A 12,373-nucleotide genomic window follows, 5' to 3' on the forward strand; every position below is an offset into this window, starting at 1 on the left:
CCTGCAGGGTGGCCATGGGGCTTAGGTCACTAACTGACGTGGAGTGAGTGGCCAGGCCACGGGCTGTAGCTAGGTGGACGCTGGTACAGGACGGGGTTTACCCCAAGCAGGCGCGGACCAGCTGCCGCCAGAACTCACGCGCGTCCTCCCCGACTCGCTCACGCCGGGGTCCGGTCGGGGCCCCCTCCCTCGGGTCCGGGCACTCGGCCGTCCCGCGGCGGATCTGCCAGTTTCCGCGGTTGGGCCAGTCGCCCCCACGTCCCCTCCTGAGCGGCAGGGGGCGGGGCCGCGGGTCTCGGCGCATGATTGGCCGAAGCTCTGGCGCTCCCCTTCTCCGCCCCCTTCGGCGGGGTGAGAGGTCAGCAGAGCGCCGGTCGGCAGGGGCGACAATGGCGGGGCTCTGGGTTGGGGCGGCGGCGCTGGTCGGGGCCGGACGGCGTGGGCGGCGGTTGCCGCAGCCGCTGATGCGGAGCTCAGCGCTGTGGACCCTGAAGGTGAGGAGCGAGCGGGCTCCCCGCGGGCCTGGGCTTCGCTGGGCTCGCAGCCCCGCAGCGCCTGCGGGTGGCCGGTGTGGCGGAGAGCGCCCCGCGGTTCTCCGGAGACGCCGCGGCCCGTTCCGCAGCCGTCGGCGCCCCTCGTCCCTCTGCACCCGCGTTGGCGCCGCAGCGCAGCCCTTACCCGGAGGCTCATGGAGTCGGAGGGGCCCTCCGAGCCGGCAGGCGTGCGCCCTGGGAGCGGCTGACAGCCGTGTGGCTGGCGCCTACGTGCTTTTTCCCTGCAGCCGTTCTTGTGCCTTACGGCTTCGGCCTCGGCTTCGGCTTCGGCTTCGGCTTCGGCTTCGGCTTCGGCTTGAGCTTCCCAGGGTGGATTCTTAAGGATCCTTACAGTTTGTTTTCTCTTGGCTTTTTCCTAATTTTAGGGACACTGAATTGCTGCTGAAGTAGAATTAGGGTTGTGAGTTTATCTCAACTTCTAAAGTGTCTGCGATGCCAGGATTGCTACTACCTTTTACGTTTGAGTTGAGAGCCTATTTCAATTGAATTACATCGCAGTTTGCTGTGTGTGCATCCTGTGAGTTTAGTTTTCTTTTCTATGTAGTGGTTAGCCGGAGTTTTGTACAATTGTTCTAAACCCATTTTGCCTCTGTGCTGTGTGCCCCAGGGTTTCTTGATGACAGCCTTGGCTCATATGTTGGAGTGTCTGTGGGCCGCTGTTAAGACTTTCTCTTGAAAATGGAGTCTCTTGTAGTTTCTGAGCAAAGACGACTTGACTTTATTAATAGGGTTTATTAAGTCATTTCAGCGAATTCTTTAAAATGAGGGTCTCCCTGAAAACCACCTGTCATTTGGTTCGTCTGCTTGTTAAACTTCCTTAAAAGAAAAAAAATCTTTTAAAAATTGTCACATAAATTGATTTATTGTCCTTGAACTCTAGAATTGGAAAACACTTTAGAGATGATCTGGCCCATCCCAGTCTCTTAAAGAGGAGGGAACTGAGGCCCAGGTGAGCACTGTGGGAGCTCCAGCTCCAAGTGGAAGTGAGCCTGCACCTGTGTTAGCTTAGCTTCAGCTTTGGATGCCACTCTCAAAGTACACAGTGTTCTTTGTGTGGCCACAAAATCTGTTTTTAAATGCTTTTGTTATCTTAGTCTTTGTTGGCTACATCAGTTGCAGTTGTCACATCTTATGCTTTTACATAGGAGGCGGCCTGGTGTAGTGGAAGGCTTGGGCTTTGGAGTCAGTCACACAGATGAAGTTTTGTATATTAGACAAGTCACTTTGCTGGGACTCAGCTTCGTCCTTGCAACTACTTTTTTATTCAACAAATCTTTATTGGATTATTTCCTGTATTCTACCAATGGGGAACAAATATAGTTTCTGCTCTCTTAGATATGGTAGTCTATTAGAGAGAGACAAGTAAGTGTAAAATGCTATTAGGGGAGAGGTCTTGGTGCTATAAGAAAATACAATGGAGAGATTTGATCAAGTCATGATATTGAGGTCTATGTCATAGATACCGTTCTGGTGCTTTACTTGAATTAATTTATTCAGTCCTCACGACAGCCATGTAATCCCGATTTATAGATGAAGATATTGAGGCACAAAGTGTTATGTGACTTGCTGAAAGCTATGGAATTGGTAAGTGGCAGAGCTAGGACATAGGACTCCAGAACTGGTGCCCTTAATCATGTTATCCTGCTTAAGGGAAAGGACTGTTTTCCTTTGGAAGTGAAAATTGAAACAAGTTTTGAAGGATAAAGTGACTTGTAAAGATAGAAGAGATGACTGTGAAAGAATAGCATGTGCAAAGGCCCTGTGGCCAGAGGGAATGACAAGATATAAGCACTGAGAAAAGCCTACTTAGGCTGTAGTGTGCAGAGATTAGACAGTGCTAGGGAGGTAGGTATGAATCAGGTTGTGCTTGCTTTGCAGATCAAGCTATTACTTTTGGTCTTTATGTTATAGTGATGGGAAGTCATTCATGTTGGAGGTAGGAAGGATTGCACTGACATTTTAGATTGGTGAGGCTGAGAGGAAAGTTGTTACAGTATTTATTGCTATATACTTTTTAGACGTTATTGGGGTATAATATATAAGCTTTGATCTTTCTCCATACACCCCCCCCTTTTTGAAAGATTTTCTTTTTTCTTTTTTTTAATTTTTTTTACATTTTTTTATTTTTGAGAGACAGAGTGAGCATGGGAGGGGTGGAGGGAGAAAGAGACACAGAATCTGAGGCAGGCTCCAGGCTCTGAGCTGTCAGCACAGAGCCCGGCGTGGGGCTCGAACCCATGAACCGTGAGATCATGACCTGAACCGAAGTCGGATGCTTAACCAACTGAGCCACCCAGGAGCCCCAAAAGATTTTATTTATTTATTTATTTTTTATTAAAAAAAAAAAAATTTAACATTTATTTATTTTTGAGACAGAGACAGAGCATGAACAGGGGAGGGTCAGAGAAAGAGGGAGACACAGAATCTGAAACAGGCTCCAGGCTCTGAGCTGTCAGTGCAGAGCCCGACGCGGGGCTTGTACCCACGAACCGTGAGATCATGACCTGAGCCGAAGTCGGACGCTCAACCGACTGAGCCACCCAGGCGCCCCTAAAAGATTTTATTTTTAAGTAATCTCTACATCCAACATGGGGCTCAAATTTACAGCCCTGAGGTGAAGAGTCACCTGCTCCACCCACTGAGCCAGCCAGGCACCCCATCTCCTGCTTTCTTTTAGTGTGTTGCCAGAGACTGCATCTTGTCTATTTCTGTGTTCTCAGCGCAGTGTTTAACACAATAGGTGCTGGATGTGTGACAGTACTGACTGGAGTAGAGTGCCAATAAAGAATTCCTCCCATAAGTGGGAAGAATCTCTGGAGTTCACTGTTACTTTAGGGGAAGAACTTGCACTGCTGCTTAGCTTCTTTATGTGCTTTTTTTTTTTTTAATTAAAAAAAATTTTTTTTAACATTTATTCATTTTTGAGAGTGAGAGAGACAGAGGATGAGTGGGGGAGGGGCAGAGAGAGAGGGAGACACAGAATCCGAAGCAGGCTTCAGGCTCTGAGCTGTCAGCCCGGGGCTCGAACTCATGGACTGCAAGATCATGACCTGAGCCGCAGTCGGACGCTCAACCGACTGAGCCACCCAGGCAACCCTCTTTATGTGCTTCTTTTACATGAATTTGAAATGTGCTCCACTGAGTCTGCCTTTGACGCAGAACCATTTAAATATTTTATTCCTGCCATTCCTCTTTCCCATCCTGCAAGCCATTTGGTTGGTTGGAAAGCAGACTGGCAACTCTAGACCCTAGTGTCCCCATTCTTTTAGCCAGTTAGCAGAACTTGTTTGCTTTTAGGGTATATGTAGAGTTGACCTTTTAGTCTTGTTTTGTGTATCACCACATTTTGTTTAAATACCCAGTTTTTTTCTGTCTCCATTTTTCAGTGGCTCTAGGATGTTGGTTTTAGGGTGATTGTTACAGTGTATTGAACTTTTATATGCCTTATATGGTTTCATGTTTTAACTCTCATCTGTATAGCAAGTAGGTAAAAAGTTGCAGTATTACAGACCAGGAAACAAATGTCAGCAGTGAAGTAACTTGCTTAAGGACACAATTGATTGAGGCAGAATTTCAACCTTGGATGGTATGATTCCCAAACCTTGTTTTCACAGTTACAAATTGTCTCTCATTTAAGTGATGGTCTCATTATACGGAGCATTCACAGAACTTAAATGCTCAAGCTTTATATTCCTTAAAATTCCAAGAATTTCTTTTCTAGTCTTGAAAAAGAATGTTTAAGCCTATCTGAATGCTTTAGAATTGCCCGGAGGTAAATCTTTCCAACATGCTGATAGATTTCTGACAATCATTTGGGAAGAAAATTTTCTAAGATAATTGCAGAAACCAGTTCTGGCATGATAAAATGCTTATGGACATTTGTGTATTTATACATCTGCTTTTTGGGTTTTATTTCGTCAAGAGGTTCAGAACCGAGGAGTGATTGGTAAAATCCTTTTCTAAATAAGAGGGAAAGATGGGGGACAGTTTAATCAAAAGAGTGAGGGAAAAGGCATTGTTTAAATGATTCCAAAAATTTTTAAAGATTTTATTTTTTTAAGTAATCTCTACACCCAATGTGGGACTTGAATTTATAACCTCGAGATTAAAAGTCTTACGCTCTACTGACTGAGCCAACCCTTAAATGATTCCTATTTTTTAAAAGATGTGGGTAAATGGGAGAATAGGGACGAAAAAGGAAATTTGAGAAGGAAACATATTTTGGGGGTAGAAACAATGTTTCCTTTTAGGTAACCTGAGTTAGATGACTACAAGAGTCATGTTGAGTTGGTGGGAAATAAGAGGGAAATTGGTGGCAGGTTTTTGGGTGATCTGAGGTAGAAGTTGGATGTGAACTCTGCAGGATATAGTAAGTTAATACTTAACTGAATACTCCATCTTTTTAAATGTATTTATTTTTTTGTTTTAGAGCATGAGCGGGGCAGAGGAAGAGAGAATCTTAAGCAGGCTCCACACTCAGCGGGGCTCGATCCCACAACAGTGGGGTCATGATCTGAGCCCAAATCAAGAGTTGGATGCTCAATCGGCTGAGCCACCCAGACGCCCCAAGAATACTCCCATCTTATTGCCCTAAATTCAGATTTGAAAAAAAGATGAAGAGACAGGAGGATTTAGAGGAATGGTTTGAGAGGAGTCAGTATAGTTCGTTTGTTCATCTAGAGATGTAGTTCTCTGTCCCTTCAAAGAGTGTTTGGGGAGCATCTGTGAAGTGCCTGCTACTATGATATGTACTGAGGAGATCAAAAGAAACTAAAACATGTTCCCTCACCGTGTCCCTGGTGTAGAGAGGTCAAGGAATAAAAATAAAAGACTGAAGGAAGAATTTGATAAGGTCTTTAGTCTTTAATGATAGTGATTTCAGTAGTGTGGTATATTCTTATATATAGAAATATTGCTTTGTTTTGAAGATACCTTCCAGTAGTTGGAGCAAATACATACTGTTTTGAAAAATCAGGGTGTTGTATGATTTAAAAAAATTATTTATTTTAAATCCCTACTGACATTTTTATAAAAAAAAAGACAAACTGTGATGGGGTCAGTATTAATAAGATAAAAATAAAAGTGAATTTCAAAAATGTTGGAAAATATAGTTTTCAGGCTTATAATTTTAGTCAGGAAAACTAATAGAGCATCTGTGGGACACAGCTGGTGGCTTCAAACCACACTTCTTTATTCCTTCACAGTTATGGAGGCTAGAAGTTGGAAATCAAGATGTTGGCAAGGCCATGCTTGCTCTTAAGGCTCCAGTGGAGAATGCCTCCTTGTCTCTGGGCTTCTCGTAGCTCCAGGCATCCCTTACCTTGTGGCTGCAACTCTCTGCCTGTGTCCTCACATGGTCTTCCCTTCCTTCTCCCTGTGTGTCCTCTCCTCTTCTTTCTTTTCTAAGGGCACTTGTCTTTGGATTTAGGGCCGTGACCAGGATCCAGGATGATCCCATCTCGAAATATATCACCAAAGACCCTTTTTCCAGAAGAGGTCATAGCCACAAGTTCTAAGATATGGACACACAATTTTGGAGGCCACCATTCAATCTGCTACACCTGCCATGTGCCAGGTGTTGTTTAATGCTGGGGTATAACGGTGAACGTCTCTGCCTTCATTGTGGTTATATCCAGGTAGAGCACACTGACTGTGTTCACAGAAATAGATAAGTTCAGGGTTGCCTGCGTGGCTCAGCCAGTTAAACACCTGACCTTGGCTCAGGTCATGATCTCACTGTTCGTGAGCTCAAGCCCCACTCCAGAATCCACGCTCGCTCTCCCTTTCTCTGCCCCTTGCTCACCCACACTCTCTCTCAAAAAAAAAAAAAAAAAAAAAGAAAGAAATAGGTAAGTTCAAAGAGCAGTAAGTGCTCTGAAAGGAGAAAAATAGAGTGTGGTGGTATTGAGAACTGCTAACCTAAAAAAAAAAACAGGGGGCACATTTTTTTTTTTTTAATTTTTTTTTTCAATGTTTATTTATTTTTGGGACAGAGAGAGACAGAGCATGAACAGGGGAGGGGCAGAGAGAGAGGGAGACACAGAATCGGAAACAGGCTCCAGGCTCTGAGCCATCAGCCCAGAGCCCGACGTGGGGCTCGAACTCACGGACCGCGAGATCGTGACCTGGCTGAAGTCGGACGCTTAACCGACTGCGCCACCCAGGCGCCCCAGGGGGCACATTTCTGAGCATGTGGCATTGAACAGGAAAGTGACCCAGATTACCACGTGACAATCTAGGGGACTAGCAATCCAAAGGAAGGCCAAGCAAAAACTCTGAGTTGCGATCGTATTTGGTATAGTCAAGGGATGGGTGTGGCCAGTGTGGCTGGAGTGAATGAATGACAGAGGAGTGCTAGGAGATGCGGTAGGTAGGCCAGTCATATAGGGGCTTGTATGTGCAATTTATCCTAATCGTGAGAGTCCCTTGGAAGATTTTGAGCAAACTGGATCCATGTTTTGGAAAGACCATTCTGAATGCTATGTGGAGAATGTCCTAGTGGAGACTGGGGTGGGAAGAGTGGCATCAGGGAGACCAGTTAGGAGGCCATTGTAGAAGTTCAACAAGAGAGGATGGTAGGGTGGTCGCGCTGGAGTTAGACCTGGTAAGACTTGGGATATATTTTAGAACTAGAGCCAGTAGTATTTACTGTTGGGTTCAAAGGGAGATGTAAGCAAAGAGTGGAATCAAGGATCCCTGAAAGGAAGGCACAAAAAGCTGCCGCATATTGTAGGATTCCATATATATGAAATGTCCAGAATAGGTAGATGCCTAGACAGACGGCAGACTAGCAGGTGCCAGGGGCTGGGGGTGGGGGCTGGTAGAAACTGCTAATAGCTAAGGGGTTTCTTTTTGAGGCAATGAAAACATGTTCTGGAATCAGATTGGTGATGGTTCCACAACTTTGTGAATATACTAAAATACATAGTTGTGGACTTTAAAAGAATGAGTTTTATGGTATGTGAATTAAATCTCAATTTACAGGGGGGGAAAAAAAGAGTGACTCTTAGGTCTACCTGAGCCCTTGGGTGGGATAGTCTTAGTGTTTTGGAACGCTGCAGCTTGGGGTGGAAGATGAAGACAGCAGTTTCCATTGAAATAATTTGATGGAATTTACAAAACACAGAGGGATGGTTGATCTTATTTGTTGTTTGTGGGTGCTGTATGGCTGTGGAAAGTATTTTGAAACCATATTCTAGGGTTGATGATTCTAGGGTTGTTGCAAATGGCAAAGGAGGAAAAAAGCTGTATTCACATTTAATCATCAAACCACCTTCAAATGATTCTCGTTTCCACAGCTGGGGTTAACTAAGTTGCTCAAGGTCACACAAGAATTAAGTGGGAGATTCAGGATTCAAAGTCAAATCTACAGTGCTTTTATTATACCATATTAATAAACTTAGTAAAAAGAATAAAGGAAAAATTTATACATCTTGACATGAAAACTAGTTTGAACTCGCTAGTAGCCACAGAGAAGAGGGAAGCAGTAGGCTATTGACTTCATAGAATATGTAAAGAATATGTAAAAACAGGGGCACCTGGGTGGCTCAGTCGGTTGAGCGGTTGAGCCTCTGACTTCTGCTCAGGTCATGACCTCGCGGTCCGTGAGTTTGAGCTCCGCGTTGGGCTCTGTGCCGACAGCTCAGAGCTTGGAGCCTGCTTCAGATTCTGGGTCTCCCTCTCTCTCTCTCTCCTCTCCTCTGTTCATGCTCTCTGTCTCAAAAAATAAATAAACATTAAAAAAAATAAAAAAAAACCGAATTAGTCGAATAAATAAGTTTGATACTCATTTTACAAAAAAATGCAGTCATCTTTCTTCCTATCTCATTGGTTGTCACTGATCTAGCACTTTGTGAAAGTTACAGTTGTGGAGAAACAGTTCTATTGGAGGTGGGATGGTTAGGTTTCCCAGAAGCCTGAAAGGCTGGTGGTCAACAGAAGAGTGAAGAAAGCAGGATAGAACAGGGGAAAAAAAGCTAAGCAAGGAAGGGGCCTCAGCTGGAGACTAGCTTTAGTCTCACCCTACAGGGGAGCTCTGAAGCAGTGATTCTTAACGTGGGGACTCAGTCTGTAGCAGAAGTAGCATTACCTGGGAACCTGTAGAAATGCAAAATTTTCAGTTGCCCCCCAGACTGGCCAATTAGAAGCTGGGGATGGAGCCCAGCAATGTTTTCACAAGCCCTCCAGGTGATGCTGATACACAAGAAAGTTAGAGAAGCACTGCTGTAAATTAGCCCTGTTCAATAGAATGTTATGCGAGCTGCAAATGTAGTTTTGTAGCACTCACATTAAGAAAATGAAACAAGATGAAATTAATATTAGTGTATTTTATTTAACTCAGTATATTCAAAATATTTTAACATATAAATGTAAAAAAATTATTGAAGTCTTTTGCGTTGTTTGGGTATTAAGTCTTCACATCTGGTGTGTATTTTATACTTGGAGCACATCAGAATTTGGACTGGTGTATTTCAAGTGCTCAGTATGTGGCTAGTGGCTGCCATATTGGACAGCCAGTTCTTAATAACCAGAGCACCCCACTGAATTGGTCACACTTTGAGGTGAGTGGGGATGGCCTTTTGTACACCCTTGTTAGTCAGTCATTGGCTGTGGGCTGAGAGAGGGGCAGCTCCCCGTCTTGATGGAGAACTCCTGACTGGTTAAGGCAAGTGGGTCAGTCCAGGGAGCAGGTGTGAGTTGTGAGTGGTCAACACAGCAGCTGGGGAAGCCGTGCTGACTGCTGAAGAGGCTCTGGAGGGGCCCTGGCAACATCTGCTACAGGCGGGATGGGAAGAATGGCCTGAGAGGGGAGCTGGGTAGAATGATGACAAAGTTTAGAGTTGATGTATGCAGTTTCCTCGTGCTCTAACTCACTGTGGAGGCATAGCCAGAGAATCTTGAGGTTTGATCACCTCTCAAATACCAGGTATTCAGCCTCGCTTTGACGGAAGGTCAGACTGTAGAAGATTGGGCTGGCTAGTGAGGTCCCAAAGACTAAATAGTTCATGTCTGTTTTGAAGAAAAAGCTGTGCTTAAGTGAAAAAGCCTGACTTACGTGTTTTTGGAGGTTGTTCCCAGGTCGCCCTGGGGCTGTTACAATGCTGCAGTTAAATACTAAGCGAGGCTGCTCAGCTCCTTGTGAAACATGGAGAGGAACTTCTCTTGGAGATTTTGAAGCTGAAGCATTAGCTAATGTTGACTTTCACCTTGGTAAGATCACTTTATGGCTCTGTTAATCCCTGGTCTTGAGGATAGCTGCTACTTTGAAGCAGAATGCATCCTAATCATGAATTAGCCTGTTAACAGATTTTAGTATTATCCATTTGAATGCTGCTGTGGATGTGTTAAGCATAATGGTAGTTTTGATTTTTACACTAGCGTTTGGTTTTAAACTAGTGTTTACGTTTCTTTTTCTTTCTTTTTTTTTGTTTTTGTTTTTGAGATAACTGCTAGTGGATTTACCAGTTTCGGCTGCCACATGAGGTCATGTCCAGAATGTGAAAGTAGGTGCTGTGTTAGAAACACATATTTGTTTCCCTGTTTGCAACGGCTGGAAAGCTTGTATGCAGTTTGTTGAAAAGCTATAGCCTTTGTCGTCCCCCCCCCCCCCGCACCCCCCCTTTTTTTTTTCTTTTGGTTAACAATTATTATGTACTTTCTAGAACATGCAAATCTGAGTCTGGACCAGAGCGCCTGATTATTACTACCCTAATGGTAACTCCCAAAGGAAGGGTCTGGTACAATTTTAAGAAGGGAACAGCTGTATAATTGGATTTAGTTATTGTGTAATAATCTCTTACATTTTGTTGGTGCTTTACAGTTTGTAAAGGTTCGTGTGATCCTTTCAACAACTGTAGGGTATCTCTACACTTTACTAAAAGAAACAAAAGTCCAGAGAGATGATTTGCTTGGTGGTGCATGACTACAAAGCGGTGGACCTAAGTGCTGACCCAGGTCTTGTGACCCTGAAGGTTCTGCTACTTGCCATGTGCCACACTGTTAGCAGATATTTCTTTTCCACATGTGCAAATCTTGTGGAAGAGAACCAATGGTAAGAGGTTGTTGGGAAATCATTTTATATACACTGACCTTTCTCCTCTTGGCTGTGATAGGCTAAATAGTCTTTATAATTGGAGTTGATTCAGGTGTTTCCCTTGAACTTCTGTTTTTAGGAAGTACCTTAAAAAACTTTGGATGGGGCTTGTAGCCAGTTTGTTATATGCTTAATAAAGGTAATGAATTAAAATTCTGTGTAGAGGTGCAAATTAAGCAGATTTCTACTAACTATTCTCTGTATTTAAAAAAAGAAATTTTAAGGGTGCCCAGATGGCTCAGTTGGTTAAGCGTCTGACTCTTGATTTTGGTTCAGGTCATGATCTCATGGTTGTGAGATAGAGCTGGGTGTTGGGCTCTGCGCTGGGCTTGGAGACTGCTTAGGGTTCTCTCTTGTCCTCTGACCCTCCTTCTCATGCTCTTGTTCTCTTTTTCTCTCTCAAAAAAATAATACATTTTAGGGGCTCCTGGCTGGCTCAGTTGGTGGAGCATGTGACTCCTAACCTTGGGGTCATGAGTTCTAGCCCACGTTGGGTGTGGAGATTACTAGGAAACAAAATGATAAAAGAAATTTCATGTTGTGTATCTACAAAAATTATCTGATTTTTGACCTGTATTGTTTATAACTTTGATCGTCCATACAGGTCTCCTAGGAGTGAACAGGAACAGAGAAAGGCCAACTATAAACCAGTTCAGACCCTGGTTTCTTCTTTATAGTTCTGCTCTTCTGGTTTTGCTTGGACCAGTTGTACTTCTAGGTACTTGGCTAACCAGGGGAATCCATGTTTTTTTGAAATTTTGGGACACATTATCACAAATTCAAATGTGTAAAAGCTATATGCTTTTTTTTTTTTTTTTTTTTTTTTTTTTTTTTTTTTTTTTTAATACTGGTGGTAAAATAGTCTGAGGTCTTCAGAATCAGGTATTTTAAATAGTAATAAAAAGATTCCAAAACACCAGTTTGATCAATTAAGTATAGTGCTACAGCTTCTACGTTTTGGCCAGATGTAAGTTGTAATAGAGTGGATTTAGTTTTAAGAAGTGTGTGGCATAGACTTTTTTTTTAAGGGTAGGCTTTTTTTTTTAAAGGTTCATTTTTTTTTAAAGTTTTTTTTTGATGTTTTATTTATTTTTGAGACAGAGAGAGACAGAGCATGAACGGGGGAGGGGCAGAGAGAGAGGGAGACACAGAATCGGAAGCAGGCTCCAGGCTCTGAGCCATCAGCCCAGAGCCCAACGTGGGGCTCGAACTCACGGACCGCGAGATCGTGACCTGAGCTGAACTCGGGCGCTTAACCGACCGAGCCACTCAGGCGCCCCTAAAGGTTCATTTTTGAGAGCGAGAGGGAGTGTGTGTGCTTGTGCAAGTGGAGGGGGGTGCAGAGAGAGGGGATAGAGGATCCAAAGTGAGTTTTGTGCTGACTGCAGAGTGCCTGATGCAGGGCTCGAACTATGAACCATGAGATCATGACCTGGGTCAAAATCAGTCACTTAACCGACTGAGCCACCCAGTGGGCACCCAGGTCCCGCTGGCATAGATGTTTTCTATTTTAGTTTTAGGTTACTGATAGTTTCACTGGAAGTAAATATAGCATAATTGAGTCAGTGCCCCCAAACAGTGGTCAGAGCCTGGCGACTTGAGATTTCTGAGCGGTTTGGGGATAGAAACTCTTACTTTTGGGGCAAGTTTAGTTTATTCCTCATGGGCTCATCTAATTAGGTAGAGTCTGGAGGTTTTTATTCCCGGAAGTAGCCTGGAAACTTAG

At 43.9% G+C, this 12,373-nt stretch overlaps 1 protein-coding gene across 7 annotated transcripts in view; it reads left to right on the forward strand.

The window, feature by feature from the left end:
* Positions 1–331: 331 nt before the first annotated feature.
* Positions 332–12,373, forward strand: part of PCCA (propionyl-CoA carboxylase subunit alpha) — a 417,069-nt gene continuing 405,027 nt past the window's right edge. For 5 of the 7 annotated variants that reach the window (XM_043582407.1, XM_043582436.1, XM_043582417.1 and 2 more), the window contains exon 1: positions 351–494. In XM_043582407.1, the coding sequence (XP_043438342.1) occupies positions 390–494 (105 nt within the window). In that variant the 5' untranslated portion in view covers positions 351–389. Of the gene's footprint in view, positions 495–12,373 lie in introns of all 7 variants that reach the window. The other 2 variants (XM_043582425.1, XM_043582446.1) reach the window with 2 other exon arrangements.

This window comes from Prionailurus bengalensis, chromosome A1 (genome assembly GCF_016509475.1).
Source record: "Prionailurus bengalensis isolate Pbe53 chromosome A1, Fcat_Pben_1.1_paternal_pri, whole genome shotgun sequence".
Taxonomy (NCBI): Eukaryota; Metazoa; Chordata; class Mammalia; order Carnivora; family Felidae; genus Prionailurus; species Prionailurus bengalensis.